This window comes from Drosophila yakuba, chromosome 3R (assembly GCF_016746365.2).
Source record: "Drosophila yakuba strain Tai18E2 chromosome 3R, Prin_Dyak_Tai18E2_2.1, whole genome shotgun sequence".
Lineage (NCBI taxonomy): Eukaryota > Metazoa > Arthropoda > Insecta > Diptera > Drosophilidae > Drosophila > Drosophila yakuba.
The window spans coordinates 24,903,466-24,925,004 of record NC_052530.2 but is presented as its reverse complement, the minus strand read 5'-3'; the positions used below and the strand labels follow the sequence as shown (position 1 = coordinate 24,925,004).

Sequence of the window (21,539 nt, the reverse complement as noted above, 5' to 3'; positions counted from 1 at the left end):
TTTACTAATGTTATACTTTTATGTAGCACAAGAGGTGCACTCATGAAGCTAATTGTAATGACAGCGATTGATCGATCATTTTGATCTGCAGCTACAAAGAAAGATACCATACAGGCGGACAATTATGTCTTGTATTATTAAATATTAAAATCAAAAATTGTTTGCTGACACGTTCGTTCTTTTTATTATCAACATTAGAAGACGGTTTTAGATGCAGATACTTTATTTGTGTTTTCACAACTTATTCCTCTATGTGAAAAGAAAACAATTTATTCGATTTTAAAGCTTTATTCATAAATTAATCGTCTTAGGTTGCTAAAACATATGCGATAAGTATTCGAAAGTGGGTTCCCTCTAGTCGCACTCCCCTTTTGGCTTAGTTGGGGCAGAAATAAGGCCTCTGATCTCCTCCTCCCCCCTAAAAGTAGATCTTAAATTTGCTCTGTTTTATTTACAAATTGATTTAGATAACGCAACAAAAGCCCTACGCCGTGAACCCCTTCTTGCTGTCCATGTCGGCGGCCAGCACGAAGATGGGTGCGGAGTAGTCCACAGGCTTGTCGCCGCCTTCACCCTTCAAATAGGGATTCGCCGACTTGAGGTTCCTGTTCCGCTTCAGCATGACGTAGACCACAAATATGCTGACCAGAAAGGCGGAACTGGTGGCCATAATGAACAGCACCAGCTGGATGGACTCGTCCTGGGCGGTGGCCGCCTGAGCCACTGGAACATGTGCACTGCGGTGCACAAAGTGGGAGCGGGTCAAGTCCGGCTGGAAGTGACCGCCCGCCAGGCGGAAATCGCCGGCGGAAATGGCCGCCTCGATGGCAAAGGCCAAGTCCACCTTGGCCTCGTTGTGCAGCTCAAAGCGGACGATAGCGGATCCATCGAAGTTCTCCTGGACGCGCAGGTTTTCCACGGATTCGCCGCCAAGTAGCTGCTGCAGTTCCCGCCGTATGGTGTCGTAGGCATTCCTTACACTCCGGCCACTGCTGTTGGTCAGATGGAGTTCGATGGCCACCGCCTCGATGGGAACATGACTGCAGCGACGATCGCCAGCTCCAAAGACGTGGGTGGACTGTAGCTGATTTCCCGCCGCATCGACGCACCAGCAACTCCTACCATTGCACTGCAGCGGGCGGAAGGCACCCGCCTCATCGCAACTAACCGGGAATGGTGCCGTTTCCGCCAGAGCGCGACAACGTGTGGTCTTCACCTCCATGGGCTTCAGGGTGGCCTGCTCCACGGATAGCTGAGAGTCCAGCAGTGAGTTCGCCAGCTCCAGCACTCTCTCCGTAACGCTGGATTCCGCTGCATTGGCGGTGGCAGGCAGAATCCTAGCCTCCAGCTCATCGAAATCCAAATCCTCGCTAGCGACATCATTCAGTTGGGTGAGCTGGGCAATCAGTTGCTCCATCAGAGGATCTCCCGAATCGAATGCCTTGCGGTTACGTGCCTGTCGGCTGTTGCAGATGGGTTCGCTCTCCCGGGTGAGGGTTCCCTTGAGAGGAGCCCCCTTCTTGTCCGCACACCAGCAAACTCCGGGCGCTTCCTCGCCAGCGGATGCAGCTGGTTCAGAGGCAAAGGCGCGACTGACGATCTCCGTGTGCCTGTCGGTGGGTTGGGGCTGCTTGCCCAAACATTGCACGGGACTCCAGTGGCCGGTGACGGGATCGCATCGCGGCTGGAACCAAACTGAGGAGTGTCCTGTTCGCTGGGCAGCCAGGCTGTTCTTCAGTTTCAGGCGTTCGCATTGAGTAAGCACTGGGAATGAGATAAATATAAGGATTAAGGAGATGTTCCAAAGTCAAAAGGGAGTGACTATCAGCTCACCTGGACACACGGAGTTGCAGGCCAGTTCGTTGTGGAAGAGGTTCTTGGTCTGGCAGGCAGGTGCCTCGGAGTCGATGACCACGGGCAGGCACTTGTTTGCCTTGGGACTGAACCTGTAGCGCGTGCTATTCCTCTCCGATTTCCCAGTGACCAGGCAGCCATTGTCCATGGACTCGAAGCAAACATCGCGGGTCTTGGAGCAGCAAACACCCCGGTTATTGACCGGATTCAGCTGACAGGAGTGGGTGGTCGGGCACACTTCGTGCTCATTGTGGGGTCCACAGCTCAGGTCCAGGTCGCCTTGCTGGAGGGGATTACCCTCGGGACAAACGGATGCCCGACGGGGCACACATATGGGCATCTTGGGGCACGGGCTGTCCACACATTCCACAGAGATCAGTTGGCATTCCTCGTGCGGGGAGCAGCTCACCTCATTGCAGTAGTTTCTGCACTGGCACGTGGCACAACCATTGGAGTCCATCTGGTAGCCACTCTCGCACTGCAGGCTGCAGTTCGTCTTTGGGCACGCGAAGCTGGAGTTCTCCTGGCATTTGGGTATTTGTGGAGATTTGACTCTAGTGCCGGGTAGAATTTTACCCTGTTCATCCACACACCAGCAGTGACCATCGGGTGAGCACTGGACCTGATCCCACTTGCCATTGGTTGGGTCACACTGGGCCACCGCCATTTGACGGGCGGGGATTCCCAGCTCGGAACTCTGGTGCAGCTGAATGGCCTGCAAGTGCTGGCAGGCGGTTTTCAATTGAGGATCCACACACTGGGTGCCACATCCATTGGAGCAACAGCGTCGGGCTCCTTCACAATGGGCATCGGTGCGGCACTCATAAGCACAGGTATTGGCATCCAGGTTGTCGGGACCCGGAGGAACCAGGTAAGGACACTGTCCCGGCTTCCTGGGCAAGCAGGCGGGCACTGGGGGACAGTACTCATCCTCGCAGCTTACGTCCACCACGCGGCATTCCTTTCCAGAGCCGCAGGTTACACCCTCACAAGGATCGCGGCACTGGCAGGCCGGACAACGGGTGTCCGGATCCAGGGAGAAACCATACTCACAACCCATTCGACAGGTGAGATCCAGGCAGTCCAAGTCCTCCCTCAGACTTCGGCAAGTATCCTCGCTAACATTAAAGCCACGAGATCGGGGAATCTCCGTGCCGAAGCTATCCACGCACCAGCACTGCTCCACCTCCATTTCCACGTGCTCATTCTCGTTCTCCGGCGGCCTCTTGGTTGCCGAGGCCACCTTCTTGAATTCCGTCTCGAAGAGCTGCCCCAATCCCTGCTGACGATCTGCACCCATGTCGATCACCTTGGCACTGCGACCCATGACAGGAGCAGCCACCTGAACTTTCAGAGCACTGTCCTCCACGCGGTACAGCTTCAGGCGTTCCAAATCCCGGCGAGATCGCTTGGTGGCGATGGGAGCAGCACTGGCCAGCAGCATCCGCATGCGCCGAATGGTATTCTCCTCGAGAATTTTGCGTTGTTCGGCGCGGGTGACCCGTACCTTCTTCAACTGACACTGGCGAGCCTCGTAGTCGCCATCGGTGGTGCAACGTGGCGATGGAACCGCCAGTTGCATGCCCTCCTCAGTGCCCTCCATGCGCTCGGAAAAGTCCCTCAGATACTCGCACACTGCAAACGGATATCGTTTAGATTGGAGTACTATTTGAAATCCGAGGTAAGCTTACTGGTTTGCTGATGCGTGCCCGCTGCCTCCTCAGTTGGATTTGGTTTTTCCGGCACTGGACAGCACACATTCTCCGTTTCCCGATGCAGTTTGGTGCACTTGTATTGCTCCGGACACATAATCCTGTTGCTCATGGAGCGACCCTGCTTTGACTGCGATTCCGGTTCAGTTTCAAAGAAGGCTGTGGGCTGGAAGCTGCGTCCTTGACGATCCTCGTAGCAATACATCACCTCACCGGTGGCGGTGTCCGAAAGTGGTGTTCCCACATCGCAGGGATTGGAGTACACCAGATCAGGTTTGCAGACGGGCCAGGAGGCGCACAGGGAAGAGCCGGATTCACACAAGGGATCGGTGGCTACCTCGCAGTGGGAACCAATGGAGCACTTGAAGCCATCGCAGGGCTCAGAGCACTCGCAAGTGGGACAGCCATTGTGGTCATTCTAGGGATATATAAAGATAAGGTTAGTGAAGAGACGAGACTATGTAACTAAGTTCAAATCACCTTGAATCCGTACTCGCAGACGGCGGCACAAATGTTGGTATCACACTGCTCCATCTGGAAACTCCTGGCATACGACCTGCTGATCATGTTCTCCCATCCATCGCAGTTCACATTGTTGGCCGCGCCCATGGTCTCCTTGATCTTGTGTCCGGTACGGGGATCTACGCACCAGCAGACTAGTCCATTCCTAGAGCATTGCCTCGGCGAGAACTGACCACCAGGACCATTGCATTCGGGCACATAGCCGCGTCCTTCGCGCTCATTAATCGACAGGATGTCGGCTAAGGCCTTGGCCTGGTGACAACCGGTAACATTGCCCGGCTGCTGGCAGTTGAACTGGCATCCCTTGGTGAAGCAGCACTTCTCCATGTTCCGGCACTCCAAGTCGTGGGAGCAGGGTGAACCGCACATGTAGCCCGTTCGCTCGGTGTACTGCGAGTGATCGGCAGCCGGACAGATGCCGGGCTTCTGGAAGGTCAGCGCACTGGGGCAGCACACTCCGTAGTCGTTTCCGGACTCAACCAGGCACTGGTAGAGTGGTGGACACTGTGGCTTTCCCGGCTCCTGGCCACAAAGGAATGGTCGCACGGTATCATCGATGGCTAGCGGCAATCCGGCGGGACAGAGATTGGCCAGCGATCTGGCTTTCTTGCACGTGGGCAGTGGTGGACATGGCTCTGATTTGCACTGCACCTCGTGCAGCTGGCAGGACTGACCGCGGGGACACTCTAGTCCATCGCAGGGATCCCGGCAGCGGCACACGGAACATCCCGTATCCGGATCCCTGGCGAATCCCGAGGGGCAGAACATGCGGCACGCGGAGGCGGCACAATGCTTTGGCTCAGCACACACCACTCCCGATCGCGTCTCATTTCGACTGCCGGGCAGTTCCACACCATAGTCATCCACACACCAGCAATCCCGTCCAGCTTTTTCGTTCTGGCACTGGATGGCATCAAAGTCACCGTTCTTTTGGCATCGCGGCACTCGTACAGATGATCCTTCAAGCGCTTTCGCTCTTCGCGACTCCGAGCGCCTTAAATGCTGACAGGCCGTAAGATTGGCTATAAAATACGGAAATTCATTTAAAAGAAGTTCGTTTAGTCAGTAATATATAAAATTAATAGGTTTATACTAAAGAGGTACGAAAAACGAACAATGAGAATTAATTTCAGTACATAAATCTCATTTATTCAATTACATTTTCTACTTTAACACCTATCCAAGCGGAAGCTCTTCAAGAAATGGCTCTTTTCTCTTCGTTCCTAACTGAAAATGTTATAGTTTTTTATTCCATTTTATTTTTAGAGAGAGGAAAAAGAGTCTGACACACTTTCGTGTTATTCAACCGACGAATCCCAGCTACGACAATTTCACTTTTATTTTTTTTTAGGACGTGACGCGTGCGGTGTCTATGAAAACTGCGAAATTGAAATTAAATATACAAAATGGAGTGCCCAAAGGCGGCATTGCTGAAATTGTTGTTACAGTGCCAGCCATTTGCAGCTGTTTTTCAATTTTTTTTTTTTTGGCTGCTCCATGGTCAGATTTGAATCGAGCGTTTTGTATGCGCACAGCTTGTCCACGAGGCAATTCGCTTCAAATGGGCTTGGATGCTCTGAGCATTCTGCTGCGGGAAGAGCCAGGCCATTGTCTCGACTTGTCTCGGGCTTATGCAATTAAAGTGAGTGATCATCCCGCCCCCATTGCCTCATGCCTCCCCCAAGTTGGCCCCCCAATTCCATTTGGCTGTCCAGCACGCAACGCTGACTTCGGGGTTGCGACAGCTGAGTTTCGGTTGCGTCAATTGCAGTCGTTATTGCTGGTCACTTCCTATGCACTTTCGATATATATTTAATGCATCATTATGCAACTGTCAACAATAAGGCAATAAGGGTACCGAGCATTTTAGTGTAGAAGACACTGTAATGTTGTGAGAAATGCCAGCGTTGCTTTTGTCATATCAGTTTCGTTTTCCTTATGAAATAAGATCCGCAAAACCCTCAATTAAGGTAATTTTTTCGGTATATACGAGCATGCATTTGGTAAACAAGTTTCGGCTGTGGAACCGCTGAGTAATCGCCGAACTTATCACCATGGATTTCTTTTTTTTTTTTTCGCCGCACATCCGCCTCGGCTCATCCGAAATATTTATTTATTTTTATTTACTTTTCACTGACTTTCTGTGCGGTCGGCCGCTGCTTTTATTTTTCTGGAGTTTTCGCTAGAAATTGAATGAAAGTTTTTTTGGCAGCGCCTCCAGCTCGCGTTGACCATCAATTTGTATTTGCCGTTTGGTCAAACAGACAGCAGCAAAATCAAAAAAGAAATGAAAATGGCTTTCGTTTTCTGTGGCGAGTGAAAAACAACAGCAAAAGCCGCTGGGGCAGCAGGCAATTAAAGCTGGCCAATGATGATGATGATAATCAAGCAGAAAAACCGCGGCCGCTCATATTCTCGCCACCCAGGCCAAATCGAGTTTGTCGCTTAAGTCTTTCGTTTGGTTTCCGCTCGGCAAAACAAAAATAATGCCAGAATGGCCGAATGGCAGACGTGTATAACGAGTTCAAGACAGAACCGTAACGAAAACGAAATCAAAGCGGCAAACTGGTAAGAACCCCGAGAATGGTTGGCCTATTGTGAGCCAGAGTTGGGAGTGGGTCTGGGTCTGGGACCTCTTTTGACCGACTGACACAGTGGTTGCTGCACTTAGAAGCCGACTGGCTTTGTTTCCCTTTTGCCGTAGTTCTTTTTTTTGTGTTTTTTTTTTTTTTTTGGCGGCAACTTAACGGTGGTCGGCGCATTTTTCTGCTAAGCGCTTTTTAATGATGGCGTGCCATTTTTCACACCACCCAGACACACCGAGTTCTACACGAATTGCGAATTACGAATTACGAATTTCCACACGTCACGTTAAGTATGCAGCTGCAACCTGCCACTTGATGAGCCACCAAATGATCCACATTCGGCCGTTGCGAGTTCAATGACTGCTTTTTGGCCAAAATAAGAGCAAAGCAAAATGCTAAAGTTCTGGCTCGAGAAGTCATTGACTTGCAACCCCGTCATTTTGGCAATACACTACAAAAAAAACGCAAAAATTTCTAACTTGACTGACAATCTAATTTTTCTAAGAAATTAATAAGAGCTATGGGTATTGTTAATTATATATTATTATTCTATATATATATTATATAAGAACTATAAAAACTGGTAGTATAAAAACTTAACATTTTCTTGCTGTGCACTCACCATTTGATCGCTTGGCCTCCGAAACCTGCAGCGCCAGCAAAAGAAGGAAAAGGCAGCCGGAGAAGAGTTTCAGCCAACGTTGATCATAGTGCGCCATTTTCGGGCATCCAAGAGTTGCCAAAAAAATTTCCTGTTTTCAGTCGCTGTTGCTGTAAAAATCAACAGAAAGACAGAGAGATCGTTTCAGTGCGTAAGTGGTATATGGTTGCTAAGCTCGATGGCTTGACGTCACAAGCCGTGAGACTCGAATTTTTAGCTAAACACTTTCACTATCAGCTAGGCATACATTTGCATCTGCTTTTCGGGGCGCGGCAAAGAATTCGAAGCGATTTGATTGCATAACATGTGGGGATTAAAATGGGTATAATGCGGTATAATCTCGAGGGGTCACGAACCCATCCAAATACTGGCTTCTTTTTTCGGAGCCCAACTGTCTTTGCTTTACGGCCGGGTGATTAATCTGCGCAGACTTTGCCGCTGTCGTTGACGTCGCTGCGCTTTCACTTTGCCAACAAAAACGGGCAATGAAACAGACAACCCACAGCAAACAGCCAGTCAACTTTATACATCATTTATTTTTATTTATTTTTTAACTTCTCTTTAAAATTCACTTTTGCGCCGTGTGTGCGAGCGTGCGTTTTCCGGTCCATTGAAAATGGCTCAGATGCGGCCAACTCCCTGGCCACTTTAATGACACCGAGGATTTTCCCTCATTATGCCCGGCCAATTATATAATGCATTCATCCCGTGGTGGTTAAAGCTACGAAATGACCATCAGGCAACACAAAAAATAAAAAAAAAAGTTTGTGGCTTAAGTCTTTTGATTTTTACTTTGGTTTGGGTGAAAACTGTGTGAATCATTTTCTCAATGGCCGGTGGCCGCATTTGCAATTGGCCAAACATGAAAACATGCCAACACCTGGTCGGTCCACAATGAAAATTTCAACACGGAACTGGCGGCGGAAAAACCGAAATGAAAAAAGCCCAAAAAAAAACAGCACGTTTGTATGCTTTTCGGCTTGTTGCATGTGTTTTGTAAAAAACCAGGCCAGCCACATTTTCACTGCAACGGAGGCGAAATGAAAGCCTGGTGACTTGAACTTGGGCCAAACTTGGGCGCGCCTGCCAAAGATTTCACCTCGCATGCAAAAGAAAAAAGCTCGAAAAACCTCAACATTTGGCTCTCGGCCTTATCGTTCGTCATTGAGGAGGAGTCAAGTGTGGCTAATGGATTGTGGGTACTTCGGTTGGCCGACCTGCGAGGGAAGTCTTGACCCTGCCCGAATGCAAAGTGCAAAGTTACTAGAGTGTAAAGTTAAATGATTGGTGAAATGAGGCCACATGTCAGTCTGCGGAGGATCGGAGCTGGGCAACTGCATAACTGAAGGGATTTCATGGAGGCTTTGCGTCTATCGCACTTCAGACGGTTACACTTATAATCCTATTACATATGTGAGTGCGAGCACTCAACTTTTAACACAATTTCCCCGGGAATTTGAGTTCAACCATTTCAAACTTGTGCGTCTAGATTTTTAAGATTTAAAGCTATCTCGATTATTATTGAAAATGGACAACTAGTATTTTGTATAAATAATACAAAAAAGATAAACACATTTTTAAAGCTCTCCATCTTAGCCTTGACATCATAAACTCATCTATCTGCATATTTGCCCTGTGCCATGACCTTTTCCCTTTTATGGCCGACTTTTTAACGCAGTCGCACTTAATCAGGCAGTTAAGTAAGAGATCGACAGAGGTTACAGCCTGTAGAGTTAGTTCCCTAATCTTTAATTGGATCGACCCAGTGCTGAACCCATGAGCCATCTCCATTTCCCCTGGGAACGCAGCAAGCGAAAATGTTCCACTTTAGAGTCAAACTGCGAGTCATACAGGTATTTTTGGCTCTTTTCCCTTGGCTGTTGGCTTATTGCCAACTTTTTTTTAGTTGCAGCTACAGTTAACTTCAGTTAGACCACACTTGCGAAATGGTTTTTTTGGGCTTACGCCTAACGGTTCGGCTTGGACTGGCGCAGTTAATGTCGTTTCTTCTTTGGCTCTATGGTTTTTAGAGCCGTTTAAATTGCGCATGTCGAACTTTTGTGTGCGGGGGCTCAAAAGCCCAGTACTCTGACATAATTTCGTAATGAGCAAAATATTTGAACAGAATGCGTTGTTTACTTGGTTATTCCAGTTTTCGGAGAATCGAGAAGCCACCACCACACGTTCGATCGTAAATGCCAATAGTTCACCTTGAGCATTCAATTAGCGTATGTAGGCTCAATCGTTAAGATTGAGTTGCTGGGTTGAAGCCCCCTTTTGACTATTTGACTGCTGCTTTGGCCACCTTTGACACCTTTATGAGCAGCACTTTAAGCTCGGATTCAATTTCAATTAGCCCCGGACGAATCCACACCCTCGGTTGCCCAACAAACCTGTTCAATTCGGATGCTGCTGCGGCTAATCCAATAAAAAGTGAAACTATTCGATTAGGAATTCGAATTCGGTTATGGTTTTGCTTTTGTTTTCGGTTTCGGTTTCAATTTCCAGCGGTTATGTGCGTTAATCCAGGTGCACAGCTGGCCAATGCTATGGAATTAGCAAATTTTCACTGAATTTCACTGGGCTCACAGAGTTGATCTTTTTTTTTTATTGTGCCAAATTCGGTTTTCACTGCGATCACTTGGGCAAAAAACTCTCTCGCGTTTTTGAAATTTTTACTGATCCGCGGCGGCAATTCAAATTCGCGTGCAACCTCAACGGCGGGCGTTGCGCATTTGAGCTTTTGCAAGTCTTCGCGTTGGCCTAGTAGCTCCCCAGTTAGCCAAGACGGCTCCAAGCGGTTCGATCGAACATGTTGCGACTGCCAAAATCCAAAAGCCAAGCAGCCGAGCTCTAACTGAATTAAAAGCCTCTGACGCATTGGGGGTTATGCTGCAAGGCCGGTGTTTTAGCTACCAACTATTCGAAGGTATGCCCCTAAAGATTAACAGTTTTAATGGGTTTAATATTAACTAACAAGAGTTTCGAACAAATTATTTGTAGTAAAATATATAACTGACTGTACCTATTAATTCTCTGAAAATAACACAAATTTCTCATTTGAACCTGGAACACTAAAAAGTTAAGATAAGTCAAGGAGGCACTTTTATCGGTAGAAAATATTAGGAAGCAATTTAAAAATAATACAAGCAGTGCTATTTTTATAGGGACAACTAATTTGAATATTTTTTGGAATAATTACCAGGCCTGAAATAACACAAAGCAACTAATGTGTGACCCTTTGTCTGGGGCTCGTAAAGTTTTTATGCTGCTGTTAGTGGGGAATTTTGAAATATGCTGCGTAGCTGATGGGGTTTCACTGGGCTCCTCCCATATGTGGACACTTATTCATGCTCCAATTCCACTCCAAACAGTTTGGTTCTGGCTTAAACTCTGGGCATTCCAGCGTTGATTCATAACGATCGGCTAATGCTGATTATCATTTGCCATGGAGCGCAATACATAGTTCACTTAACCTAGTGCGTGTTGGCCTTCGCGGGCCAGAATTAGCTTGGCAGTGGGTAAAACCGAATTAACTGGCCCGCACATCGACTGACTCAACTTGGATATGCACAAAATATATATGAAATACATATATGCTTTGCTAGTGAAGACGTCAATGCAGGCAAGGGCGTGAAATGCCTCTGATGGATGTTTTAATGGAGATCTTTGGTGGGCAGCACTTCCGCTTCGTTTCGGATTTCGCACGCTTTTGCCATCGTTTGCTGCCGTCGGCTTTCTTCTTTAATTTCATTAATAAAATCGTCATCATTAAATTAAATGCGCTGCTTGGCGATATCGTGACACAAAAGCCACACAAATTGCCGAAGATCTTCGAAAATGATGGGCCCATAAAGAGCAAAAGCAGTCAAACAGACAATCCGTGAAAGAAAGAAACAGGAAAGGGCCACCCCAATCACAACATCCGCGTACGTGTAAGAGAGCCACCACGGAGCTCCACAATTACTCCAATCGAACCTCGACCTGAATACACATTCAGCTCACATTTACCCGGTTTATCAGGCCATGCAGCCGCGCCCCCAACTTTTGGAGCCCCCCTCGCCAGCCGGCGAAAGTGAAAGTTCTGTGAAATGCATGGGATAGTTGGAAGTAATGAAAGCCATACCACTTCACTTTGCTTACATTTGGAGTGTCTTTTTATTGGTTAATAAACTAATATATGATTCTTTATCTATGTATATCTTGCTGCTGCTGTTGTCTGCGGTCGGGGGTCATCTAGTTCTGGGATAACAAACAAGTTCGCAAATGTTTTTTTTTGTTGCATTTGATTATTTCCGATTTTTTTTTTGAAGGGGGGCATGGAACTGGATTGGCAAGTTTGTTTTGTTATATATTAGGTGTATGTTTTTTGAACGCATTTTACAATTGAAATTAAATTTCGTAAATGGACTTTATTAGTTTGTCTTTATAAAATGAAACAGATTTACAATTGCCTGCCTACTAAACCAAAGCGATCGTCAAAACAAATCGACTGGAGATTGTGTACTTTAAAAGGTGTGGTTCTTAAAAGATCTCTAGGTGTTAGTTAAAGTTTTCGACGAGTGCCTTTTGATTCTAGAGGTTGTTCCATTGCTGGATTTGTATATCAGAGAGTGCATCTAGTTAGTTGGTGAGACTTGTCTTAGTTTGAATTATAGAGTTAATTAATTGTGTGAGTTGTTTTTGTTGTAGTCAACTGTTTTGTTTGTTTGTTTGTTTGTTTGCTGCTGCCAAGAGGAAACCTTACGATTAGTTTGTGATTTAATTGGAATTTTGGTAAATGTTGGATCTCATCTAGATTGCATGTACAATTTAATCGTTTGATTTGTTTTGGGCGCGTTCTCATATCAAGAGCTATTTGTATATGTATAACTACTATCTAAATAGCGTTAGTAATTTACGTATATTATTTACACTTGCATTGTTTTGTTCTTTTTTCGGTCTTGTCTATGTCTTGATCCACTTATGTCTTGCGTTGTAAATATTTGCACGGATATTAAAAACAGAAATATTTCTATTATTGAACACAGTATTGCATTTCTCCGTCACCTCGCTCTGTCTTCTCCTTTTACAAGTATCTGTCTGTCATCTTGTTCGGTTCATCACTTTTTGCTAAGATCAATTGAATGTCTTTTGTTTTTGACTTTCTTTCTTTTGCGGCATACGGTGCAGCTGCTGCCGAGGCAACTCACAAAATTTGCATAAATAAATTCTAACAACACGCTTAGGCTATGTGGTTAAGTAAAAAAAATACATTAATAATTTGAATACAGCTGCTGTTGCCATCGAACTGAGCGCACGTTCGCGGTATAAATAATAAATTAAACATTTATAACTATTGCAACGCTACTCGACCTATCAACTATATCAAATTGTATATAACCGTATATAAATATGTCCTTTTGCTAAAAATTATTATTATTTGTTTGTTTCTCTCTTTCATTCTCGTTTCGTTACTAGTCTAATGCATTAAAGTAATAATAACTGCGGATTATCAACTTGCTAGCTGGCCTTTTGTGTGTGGTTAGTAGAAGAAAGTCGGGGCAAATATACTATATACTCGTACCTATTCGCTAGTTACATATTATCATAATTATTATCATTATCGTTATCATTATTTCTTTATGTAGGTAAGCATAGTGTTACGGTTATTATGTACAACTGTCTGGGTGCTGGCTCTGCTTGCGCTTCGACTTTGGCTCCTTGGGATGCTGATCGATCGACGGACGACGCGGATTGCCCAACGTGACTAAGGCGCTGGCCACAGCCAGACCGGCGGACTGGCCAGAAGGCGCTTGCGAAAGGCCACCTACAGGTACAACGATTCATAGGTTAGAAACATATATGGTTCAAGATGAGTATGCATCCTTACCCGTGGGCAGCCGGACTAGAAGCGAGAGCACAGCGGCTCGGTTGCCACTGCAAGGCTCCAAAGCGATGGGACTAGGGCATTCCTGCGTAAGAAAATACAATGAGTTTCTTAAGATACAACATATTAAAGAGTTTGTAAATGTCAATAGGCCAAATTAGGTTAACCTTCTTTTATAATTTTATAATCTATTTTTCTTTGCTTTATAGATTCCGGTCGCTAAGCTGGCTCAAAGAGCTGATCGATTGATTCGCCTACCTTTTTACGTTTTTTGGACAGGTGGCCAATGCCCTCCAGCGTCAGACTCAGATCAATACTTTCGCGGTTTTCGATATCGACCAGCACCTGTGCAAAAAATGTGTGTGGATTAGCATCTACGCATTCAAGTTTCCTTTTTCAGAACTCACCTGGGAAAACGGTCGACTCGCCATCTGTTCCATTTCGACGAACAATCGCTGACGTCGCCGGAACATGTCGTACTTCTGCTTAATCTTCCACAGGACGGCGGCCATAAGCAGCAGCAGCAGGAAGCAGGAGGAGAATGTGATGAAGAACTGCTGCAGATTGAGCTTGGGATACTGTGAGAAGGCAATCTGTATCCAGATTGGTGGCTGGAAGTCGTGCACAAACACGTAGAACGTGGTCAGTGAGCTGTTGTCATCGGGCGAATGCCCGAATTGGTAGTCCGTCTTGGGGAACCGATGACGGAACGTTGAGCAGTTAACCCCCACCAAGATGAGCATGTCCGGCGAGCCAGCCCTCTTCACCGAAATGTCCATTTTAGCCGGCACGCTGCACGTAATTGTGAAATCCGCATCGATCTCCGGCTTTCCTGGTGAGTTCCTGAAGTTGATCTGGGTAAAGTGGCGATCCTCCTTCTTCGAAAGATTAAACGTGAACTGGTAATCGATGGTCAGCTCGTAGTAGCAGGAGCCCTTTAGCGGATCCCCGTGGTAATGGTTCTGGGAGTCGCACTTCTCGCAGTGATCGCCCACAATACCCTTGGTGGTGCAGAAGCACTTTCCCGTGTCCGGATGACAGTAAACGCCCTGGCCGTTGCAATCGCATCGCTGGCATTTTCCTCCGTTAATGGGATTTCCCCAGTATCCCGTGCGACACTTCTCGCAGTGAGCTCCTGTTGTAAGATTGTTGCACGGCTGTTCGCAATGCTGTTGATCATTGCAATACGAATGCCCATTGCAATTGCAGCGCGGGCAGGACGTAAAGAACCAGTGTTTCAGCGCGCACTCCGTCTCATCGTAGGGCGCCAGTGCTCCGCCAACCACGCATCTGCCCAGACCCGTGTTGGAGCCATTGTCACACCACCCGCAAGCCGGATCGTCCAGGCACATCTGGCAGCTGTTGTAGTAGCCACATTGAGCACTTGACAGTGCCGTAGTGCTGCCCACGGCCAGAGCCGTTGATTGAATGGGAGCGGAACGGCACTTGGCTGTGAACGTGGTCCACTCTCGGCACTGACCGTAAGGAAAACTGGCCGTGTAGGCATTGCGGTCCACGCAGCGCTGTTCGTTTTGACACCAGATGCACTCGTCTTCGGTGCAGTTCTGGCAGTTGGTCAGTGAAGCGCAGGACGGCGAGCAGGCCACCTCATCCTGGGTCCGATTGAAAGCCATTACACCGGTGGAAGTGTAGCTTTTGCAGCGGTTGTGCTCCGAGTCCCAGCGACAGGCCAGGTTGGCGGAGCAGGCGCGACAGTTGTGCAGCTGCTCGCACACCGAGGACACCAGGTATTCCTCGGAGATGGGGCACGAGTCCAGATGCTTGGCATTCAGCGGCGGACTAACCGTGGACACGGCTAGTTGCGTGGACGACTCGAAGAAGACCGAAGCCATTGAGGTGGTTTCACGACACCGCTCCTTGCTGCACACTCCGTTTCCGCAGTATGTGCAACCAAAGGCGGTGGACACGCAGGATTGACAGCTGGCCAGTTCCTGGCACCGGTGTACATCGTGCAGTAACTCTGACGTAAGGGTAAGCCGGCTCTTTGACGGGCAAGCCACGTAATCGTACTGCTCGCGTCCGTAGATCGCTGATCTCTGAACCTGGGTAATGGCGATGCAACGCATCTTTTGCACATCCCAAATGCACTTCACTCCGGGTCGCGCTGCCGTGCACTTCTCCTGTTTGGTGTAGTAGCTGCAGTATCCCGGCTGGTAGCGCAGCATATCGTTAAGCAGCTGGCCATTGAAGCCGCCGTAAATGTACAGCGAGTCCTCGAACACAACCGAACTGTGGCCGAAGCGGGCCAGATCCGCCTGCAGGTGGCCCGGCATCGGATGGTAGTGCCACGAGTCGCAGTACACATCGTACACGAGCAGGTCTTGGCTGTAGCACTTTGCTCCGTAGCTCTGCGAGGTGTCGTTGTGCGTGTTTCCACCAAAGACCATCATAAGTCCCTGGTTCACAAAGTTAGCCGTGTGTAGCAGTCGCGCACTTGGCGCCGCAGACAGCAGGCTCCAAACTCGCGTGGCCGGTTCATAGGCATACAACCTTGAGCTCAGCACCTGACTGGACTCACTCTCGGAGACTATTCCACCGTAGACGTACACCTTCTCCGTGAGAAAGTCGTAGGCGGCACTGTGTCCGTAGCCGCCCTTCACCACATAACCGGTGGTGGGCACAATGCGCCACTCGCGTGACGCAAAGTTGAACTCCTGCACTGTGTTGAGGTAGCCGTAGTTTGGAGAGTGACCGAAGATAACAACCATGTATTGGTAGTTGTTCTTGTCCCCGTAACCGGGAACCAAGGTAGCTGTGTGACCCACCACATGCAGCGGTCCGCACATAGCAGTGGTTCCTCCAGTGGCGTTGCACGAAGGATCCGCTCTCACCGAGATGTTTGCCCACGTTCGCGCCGAGACGTCGAAGGCCCACAGTTCGTTGGAGATGCCGTTGCCCTTCACCACTCCACCGTACATGAAGATCTTGCCGCCGTACATCACTGTTGAGGCGCCGTATCGTTTATCAGGTGCCTCGTTTCCATCCTCCGATTGCACAGTCTCCCATACGTTGCCATTGAAGTCATAGGTGCTCATTAGTTCGCCGCGTCCGTACGATTCACCGCCCACAATGTGCAGTTTGTCCTGCCAGATGGTGGCGCCATGGGAGGCGCTGCCTGCTGGCGCCGGGGAGTGCTTCGGGTGGACGGTGGACCAGGCGCCGTGGGCGCTGATCTGACTGCAGTCGTCGCCGGCAAAGCCCTCGTAACAGGAGCAGCTGTAAGAAAGTACGAGATTTAATGAGAAATTGCACATTCAGAACAAGCCATTTGCCCTTTTTACACATAGATTAGTTTCTACTTGTATTTAATCGCTTTTCTAGTTTAGTTTCTGGTTTACACTCAGTTAAGCTAGTCAGGCATGTAATTGCATTCTAAATTTAGACGAGTGACAACAAGTTATCTACAGATAGCCGGTAAAGAGTTTGTTATATAACAAAAACAATACAAAATATCTTTAAGGGAACTTGGAATACTATATTAAAACACGATGTAAAGCAAACAAGAAATAAACAATAATAAGAGTATATAGTATGCCAACTCACCGTTCCTGGTCAAGGCGGCAATGGCCCTGGTTCTTGGACTCCAAGCAATTGTTGGGACAGGCGGCTATGTTGCAGGCTTCACCCCTGAACATGGGATCACAGATGCAGTCGCCATCGCGGCACTTGCCATGGCCGGAGCACTCCACCTCTGAAATGGTGTAAGTAGTATTTATAATCTCCCTTTCTAAGGTAAACGTCAATCGTACCATCGCTATCCGAGGGACAGCCGTTCATCTTGTAGGTGAGGTTGAAGCCGGACATGTTGTAGGCATCGTCACTGAAGAAGTGCACCAGAGCCGTGCCGGATCTCGCTATCACCTGTGGCACTCGGCGAATGGAGAAGTTGCCGCGGTACATAAGGCCACTGAACGAAATGGAGGAAAGCCAATGGTTGGTCATGGTGTAAATATGTTACCAAAGCACAGACAAAGCTCACCTGAACACCGCCAGCAGGGGCGAGTCCACGCTGTCGCCATCGTATATGTACAGGTGATCCCAGCCGCACTCCGTGGCGAACTCGCGCAGGTGGATCCGTATGTTGGCTGTTCGCGACGGATTGGTGTTATGTCGCCGGTTCCAGTGCGGATGCCTGGCGTCTATTAGCCAGCTGCACTTGACACTCACCGAATAGTTGCCCCATCCGTCGTGTATCGTGCCCATGGGGTGGTACATGCTGCAGGATTGAAAGATGGCAATAGAGAGAGAGTGTGGATACGGAATCCATTAGCTTCGTCGAGGTGGCAATATAAATCAATTCCTCTATCGATTTAGCGATAGTGAGTGCACCACTGCGCCCGTTGCACATGCAAATGATGGCAATAGTCCGATGCTGTGAGCAGATAATTGAATTTGCCGGTCAGCCAGCCAGCGCAATTGCAATCAACAATTGATATGGGTACAGTGTATGCGAGATGGTATAGTTTGCTATAAAGCAGCGTCCGTATTGCGTGGACTATGTGTGTCCGAACTGAAGCCGCTCAACTGTTGACCGGCCACAAGTCGCTGTGCAATTTCCACTCTTGGGGCATTTGTTTCCCGCGGCTTTTGTTCTGTGAACGGGGATTACGACGAGTGGAAATATGTCTGGAAGACAGTCTTAAACAGAACGGAATGTGACAAGTTAAGAGCTTGAAACTCGAGTAGGGTATCCGCCAGTCGTCTGCCAAAGTCATCCTTTGTCTGACTTGTCTTATTATTTTCTTGGTGTTTTGTTTGCACATCCGCTTATAAATAACTGCTTTCCCCTGATTTAGTCGCTCTGATTTCAATTTACAGCTGTGCGAATACAAAACGCAGCGCTCTACACACTCATGTACTCGTCTATATGATAATTAAATGTTACCCTGTACTTGCAGCAGCCGTTTTAATAGTCGTTTCTTTCGTTTCTTAAATTAAAAGGTCAAAAGAACAATTGCTCGTTTGCCGGAAAATAAATATTCATTCGTTAAACTATGAACCGTTTTATTCTAAGCAAGTTTTTTTAGTTATAGGCTTTGTGCAGATAAAAAATCGTTCTTAGCTTGCAAAGATAAAAAACGACAGAATGTCCCTAAATCATTATAAATGGGTAGTTAAATTTGTAAAGTTGCATATTTAAGTGATTTGCAATATTCCAGAGCTTTTAGTGAAACCCTACATATTATTTACCATCTGAAGAAACTTTGCACACTCTTTTGAGTTGTTTATTTGTTCTAGTTTTAACAATTAACTCACACAGCCAAGCCAGTGTACTCGGAGAAAGTGGAATCAGCAGCCTTCCGCATTCTAAATGCGACTCACGTTACAAGCAAGTGCCGATAAGTACTGCACATAGTACACACACAGTTGCGGCCACAAGATTAGGACTAATGGCATTTTTTGATTAGTGGAAAACACTTTCCGTGGGGCTACACTAATAATTGCCCATTTATCTATACGATAATCACAGGGGCTTATCTTAAGAGTACAATTTGGCTTGTTGTTCAATATAAGCGGTGACTAGCTCATCAATCGCTTTATTTTTGTCATCAATGGTCACCATGTTTTTAATATATTGGCTTGCCAAAAATATGAAATAGACCAACTCTTTAAACGAGATTTTTTTTTTAAGTTTATGGTTTCTAGCTTTGTGCCATCACTCAGAAAGACATAAAAACTTATTTATGGGAATTGGAAGGTCATATTTTTCAGTAGTTCTGAAACAGCTTTGACTTTGATTACACCCATATAGAATAGAACTTAAAGTTCCAGGCAGATTCTTAGATGTTTCAAAGCTGTTCCCTCCGGAAGCCCCTATTTTGGCGACCGCATCTGTAGAAGACTGCGTCGTGTGGGCGTTGTGTCTCGGCCAGTTCTAAACTTTGAGTAAACACTCGTCCAGCCGGGATGCAGCCCGTGCCTGGGGCCATATCAAACGATAGCCACGAAAAATCAATGTCGTCCAAAGATAGATTTACACACTCATTGGCAGCCGGTGAGTCACGCTGTGCACTCGAGCGCTTAGCTTACGCACAGCTTTGGAGATGGTGTGGCTGGAGCCACATAGCTGGGGGATCGGCACCGGGAGCCGGAGTAGGTGAATAGGCGCCCTCGTCATGTGGTCACTGGGCTGGAATGCATTTGGAGTGAGTGAGTGCGAAACCAGTTTGAATGCGCCCAGTTTTTGCATAGAAAGCCGGCAATAAAGTTGCCTCTCTTTAGCAATTTGAGCTGGTGAATCGTGGGCAGCGGTTCGATCCTAACTAGAAGCGAAAAGACTGAAAATTCACAGGCGATAAGCGGACACTCACTGCTGATAAGGCCAGTCCTTATCACTCCTCAATTTGAGCGGACATGTGTGTGGCCCCGGAATTTATGGCCCGTTAAATGCTGCGATCCGACCATCCATCGCTCAACTGCTGGCCGGGATCAGGGGTCTCGGTGGAGCCCGGAAACTGGTTTCTGGATGATGGGGCAGGTGAAGCGACGACCTCAATGCTCGAGTGCGCAAATTCCAGGTGCCCATCATCAGCAGCACGGCAGGTGAATGGGTTTAATTATTGTCAAGATAGAACGCTCGCTTATCGGGCTCCGCGAGCAAATAGCCGTTGTTAAGAAACATAAACAAACCATTTCAAAAGCTTTATGACGCCAGCGTAAGCGTGAGCAACCAAACTGGCCCAGCGACTTCTCACATAGTATCATCTATATAATATAAGGTATAGCATTTGCCCTCCACTTTAAAGTATCACCCTATGCCTGGTAAAAAACTGTTAACTAATGTTTAGCGAATCAAACATGTTTTTATTAGAATAGTACGTGGGATTTATGTGATAAAGTGGTTTTATACGTTTATATATCATTATTTGCCTATTAGATACGTGGTTCCTCTTAACGAAGTTGTACAGTAGATAATCAAAGCGTTTTGTGTCTGACTCCGATAACATACAAAACGCATGACGAATAGTTATTATAAAGATTTTCATTTATGAATTTGTAATTGCCTTTCAGGTATATATTTCAGCTGAACTATAAGTTTGAACTAAAGTTTTCCCTGTTCCATCAAAACATTTGACGAAGAAGCTAATGTGGCCAAAAGCAGAAGCCCAAAAGCACTAGCCTCTGCCCCAAACAAGTTCAAAGTCAAAGCAAACTAATTGAATAATCCGTATTGGAAGCGTGAGGAGGCGAAGAAAGCAGCCAGCAGGTGAAAGAATTTCTAGAGGGAAATGGAAGAGGGAAAAGAGAACGGGGACGTAAATGGGAGAAATTGGAGACGGTGGATGGTGGATGAGAGCAGTGCAGAGTCGAGATAAACCCGGCCAAGAACCCGTCCGACCAGATGAATCTGAACCGTTGCCTGACACAAATAGGCCGGCCCGAAAAGACTGAGGAGATCCCACTGAATAGCGTGGAACGAAACATAATGAAAAATTGATATGAAATTGATGGCATGTCTTACTGGACAGAAGCTGATCTTTCTGGGTGGTGAAAGTTCTAACTCATCTGCGGTCAATTGTGTGACCTAATATGCAGGTTTTACTGTATTTATGTGACCTTATGTTTGTGGCCAGCTGCATGACCACCACTTACCGGACTTTTCCGCCGCAGAACTGGCACTCCGGTCCCTGCCACCCGTCGGCGCAGAGGCACTGGCCGTCTTCCTGGCACTGGCCATCGTTCTGACAACGGCCGCCGTGGGCGGTGCAGTTGAAGGCGGCCGCCCGATGGAGTCCGCTGAAGCAGCCGTGGAAGAGGAGCAGTGTGAGGAGGAGCAGGCATTTTCGCCTGTACTTGGCATTGAATGTGGGTGAGGTGCTGCTCCGGTTCGGTTGCTTCTGCGGTGGCTCCGCCGCCAGGCACATGATTTCCGTAGTTGATTCCGATTCACCGCCCGCCTGCAGCTTCACATCGTCGTCGTCCTGCAGCGAGTCCTTCGATTTTCGCGACTATTGCACAATTTTTCTTTGGGCCTTTCTCTCTGCCCGTTTTTCTTTGCTTTTCTATTTGCAATCTTTGCAATTCGGGGCAATCCAAGGCCCCGCACTTAAACGCACACACACACACACACTCACACTGGCACACTCACTCACACTCGCGAACGCGGCTGCACAACAAACAATATTGGCAAAAAGAAACAACAACCTGCATCCAGCGACTGGCAAAGTTATTGACAATTTATTTGTGAACGAAACGAGAAATCTGCTGGGGGTCCAGTGCTGCACAGCGTTGCACTGCTTCGGCGTTGCAAGCACTGCTTATCAGGGTTGTCAATTCGTTCTTGGTATCGATAAGATTAAGATATCTAACAGAGC

The 21,539-nt window shown here is 47.5% G+C and overlaps 2 protein-coding genes across 2 annotated transcripts; both read right to left on the bottom strand.

The window, feature by feature from the left end:
- Positions 1 to 272: 272 nt before the first annotated feature.
- On the bottom strand, positions 273 to 10,079 carry LOC6538251. The gene is made up of 6 exons (XM_002098742.4): positions 9,728 to 10,079; positions 7,296 to 7,444; positions 4,047 to 5,110; positions 3,546 to 3,984; positions 1,834 to 3,489; positions 273 to 1,764 (listed from the first exon to the last, which is right to left on the bottom strand). The coding sequence occupies exons 2-6, from the start codon at positions 7,390 to 7,392 to the stop codon at positions 485 to 487; spliced, it is 4,536 nt and encodes a 1,511-aa protein (XP_002098778.1). The 5' UTR covers positions 7,393 to 7,444; positions 9,728 to 10,079; the 3' UTR covers positions 273 to 484.
- Positions 10,080 to 11,463: 1,384 nt separating this feature from the next.
- On the bottom strand, positions 11,464 to 21,455 carry LOC6538250 (attractin-like protein 1). Its single transcript, XM_039375752.2, has 8 exons — positions 20,818 to 21,455; positions 17,204 to 17,440; positions 16,974 to 17,131; positions 16,768 to 16,915; positions 13,611 to 16,440; positions 13,462 to 13,548; positions 13,207 to 13,288; positions 11,464 to 13,143 (listed from the first exon to the last, which is right to left on the bottom strand). Exons 1-8 carry the CDS (start codon positions 21,087 to 21,089, stop codon positions 12,986 to 12,988), a joined length of 3,972 nt encoding a protein of 1,323 aa, XP_039231686.1. The 5' UTR covers positions 21,090 to 21,455; the 3' UTR covers positions 11,464 to 12,985.
- Positions 21,456 to 21,539: the final 84 nt, after the last annotated feature.

Coding starts and splice junctions, on each gene's coding strand:
- LOC6538251 (XM_002098742.4), bottom strand. CDS start 7,392: ATGGCGCACTATGATCAACGTTGGCTGAAACTCTTCTCCGGCTGCCTT. Junction 3,985..4,046: donor TCTGCGAGTACGGATTCAAG/GTGATTTGAACT, acceptor ATATATCCCTAG/AATGACCACAATGGCTGTCC. Junction 3,490..3,545: donor GGGCACGCATCAGCAAACCA/GTAAGCTTACCT, acceptor ATCCGTTTGCAG/TGTGCGAGTATCTGAGGGAC.
- LOC6538250 (XM_039375752.2), bottom strand. CDS start 21,089: ATGTGCCTGGCGGCGGAGCCACCGCAGAAGCAACCGAACCGGAGCAGC. Junction 17,132..17,203: donor CCCCTGCTGGCGGTGTTCAG/GTGAGCTTTGTC, acceptor CATTTCGTTCAG/TGGCCTTATGTACCGCGGCA. Junction 13,549..13,610: donor CGAGTCGACCGTTTTCCCAG/GTGAGTTCTGAA, acceptor TTTTTTGCACAG/GTGCTGGTCGATATCGAAAA.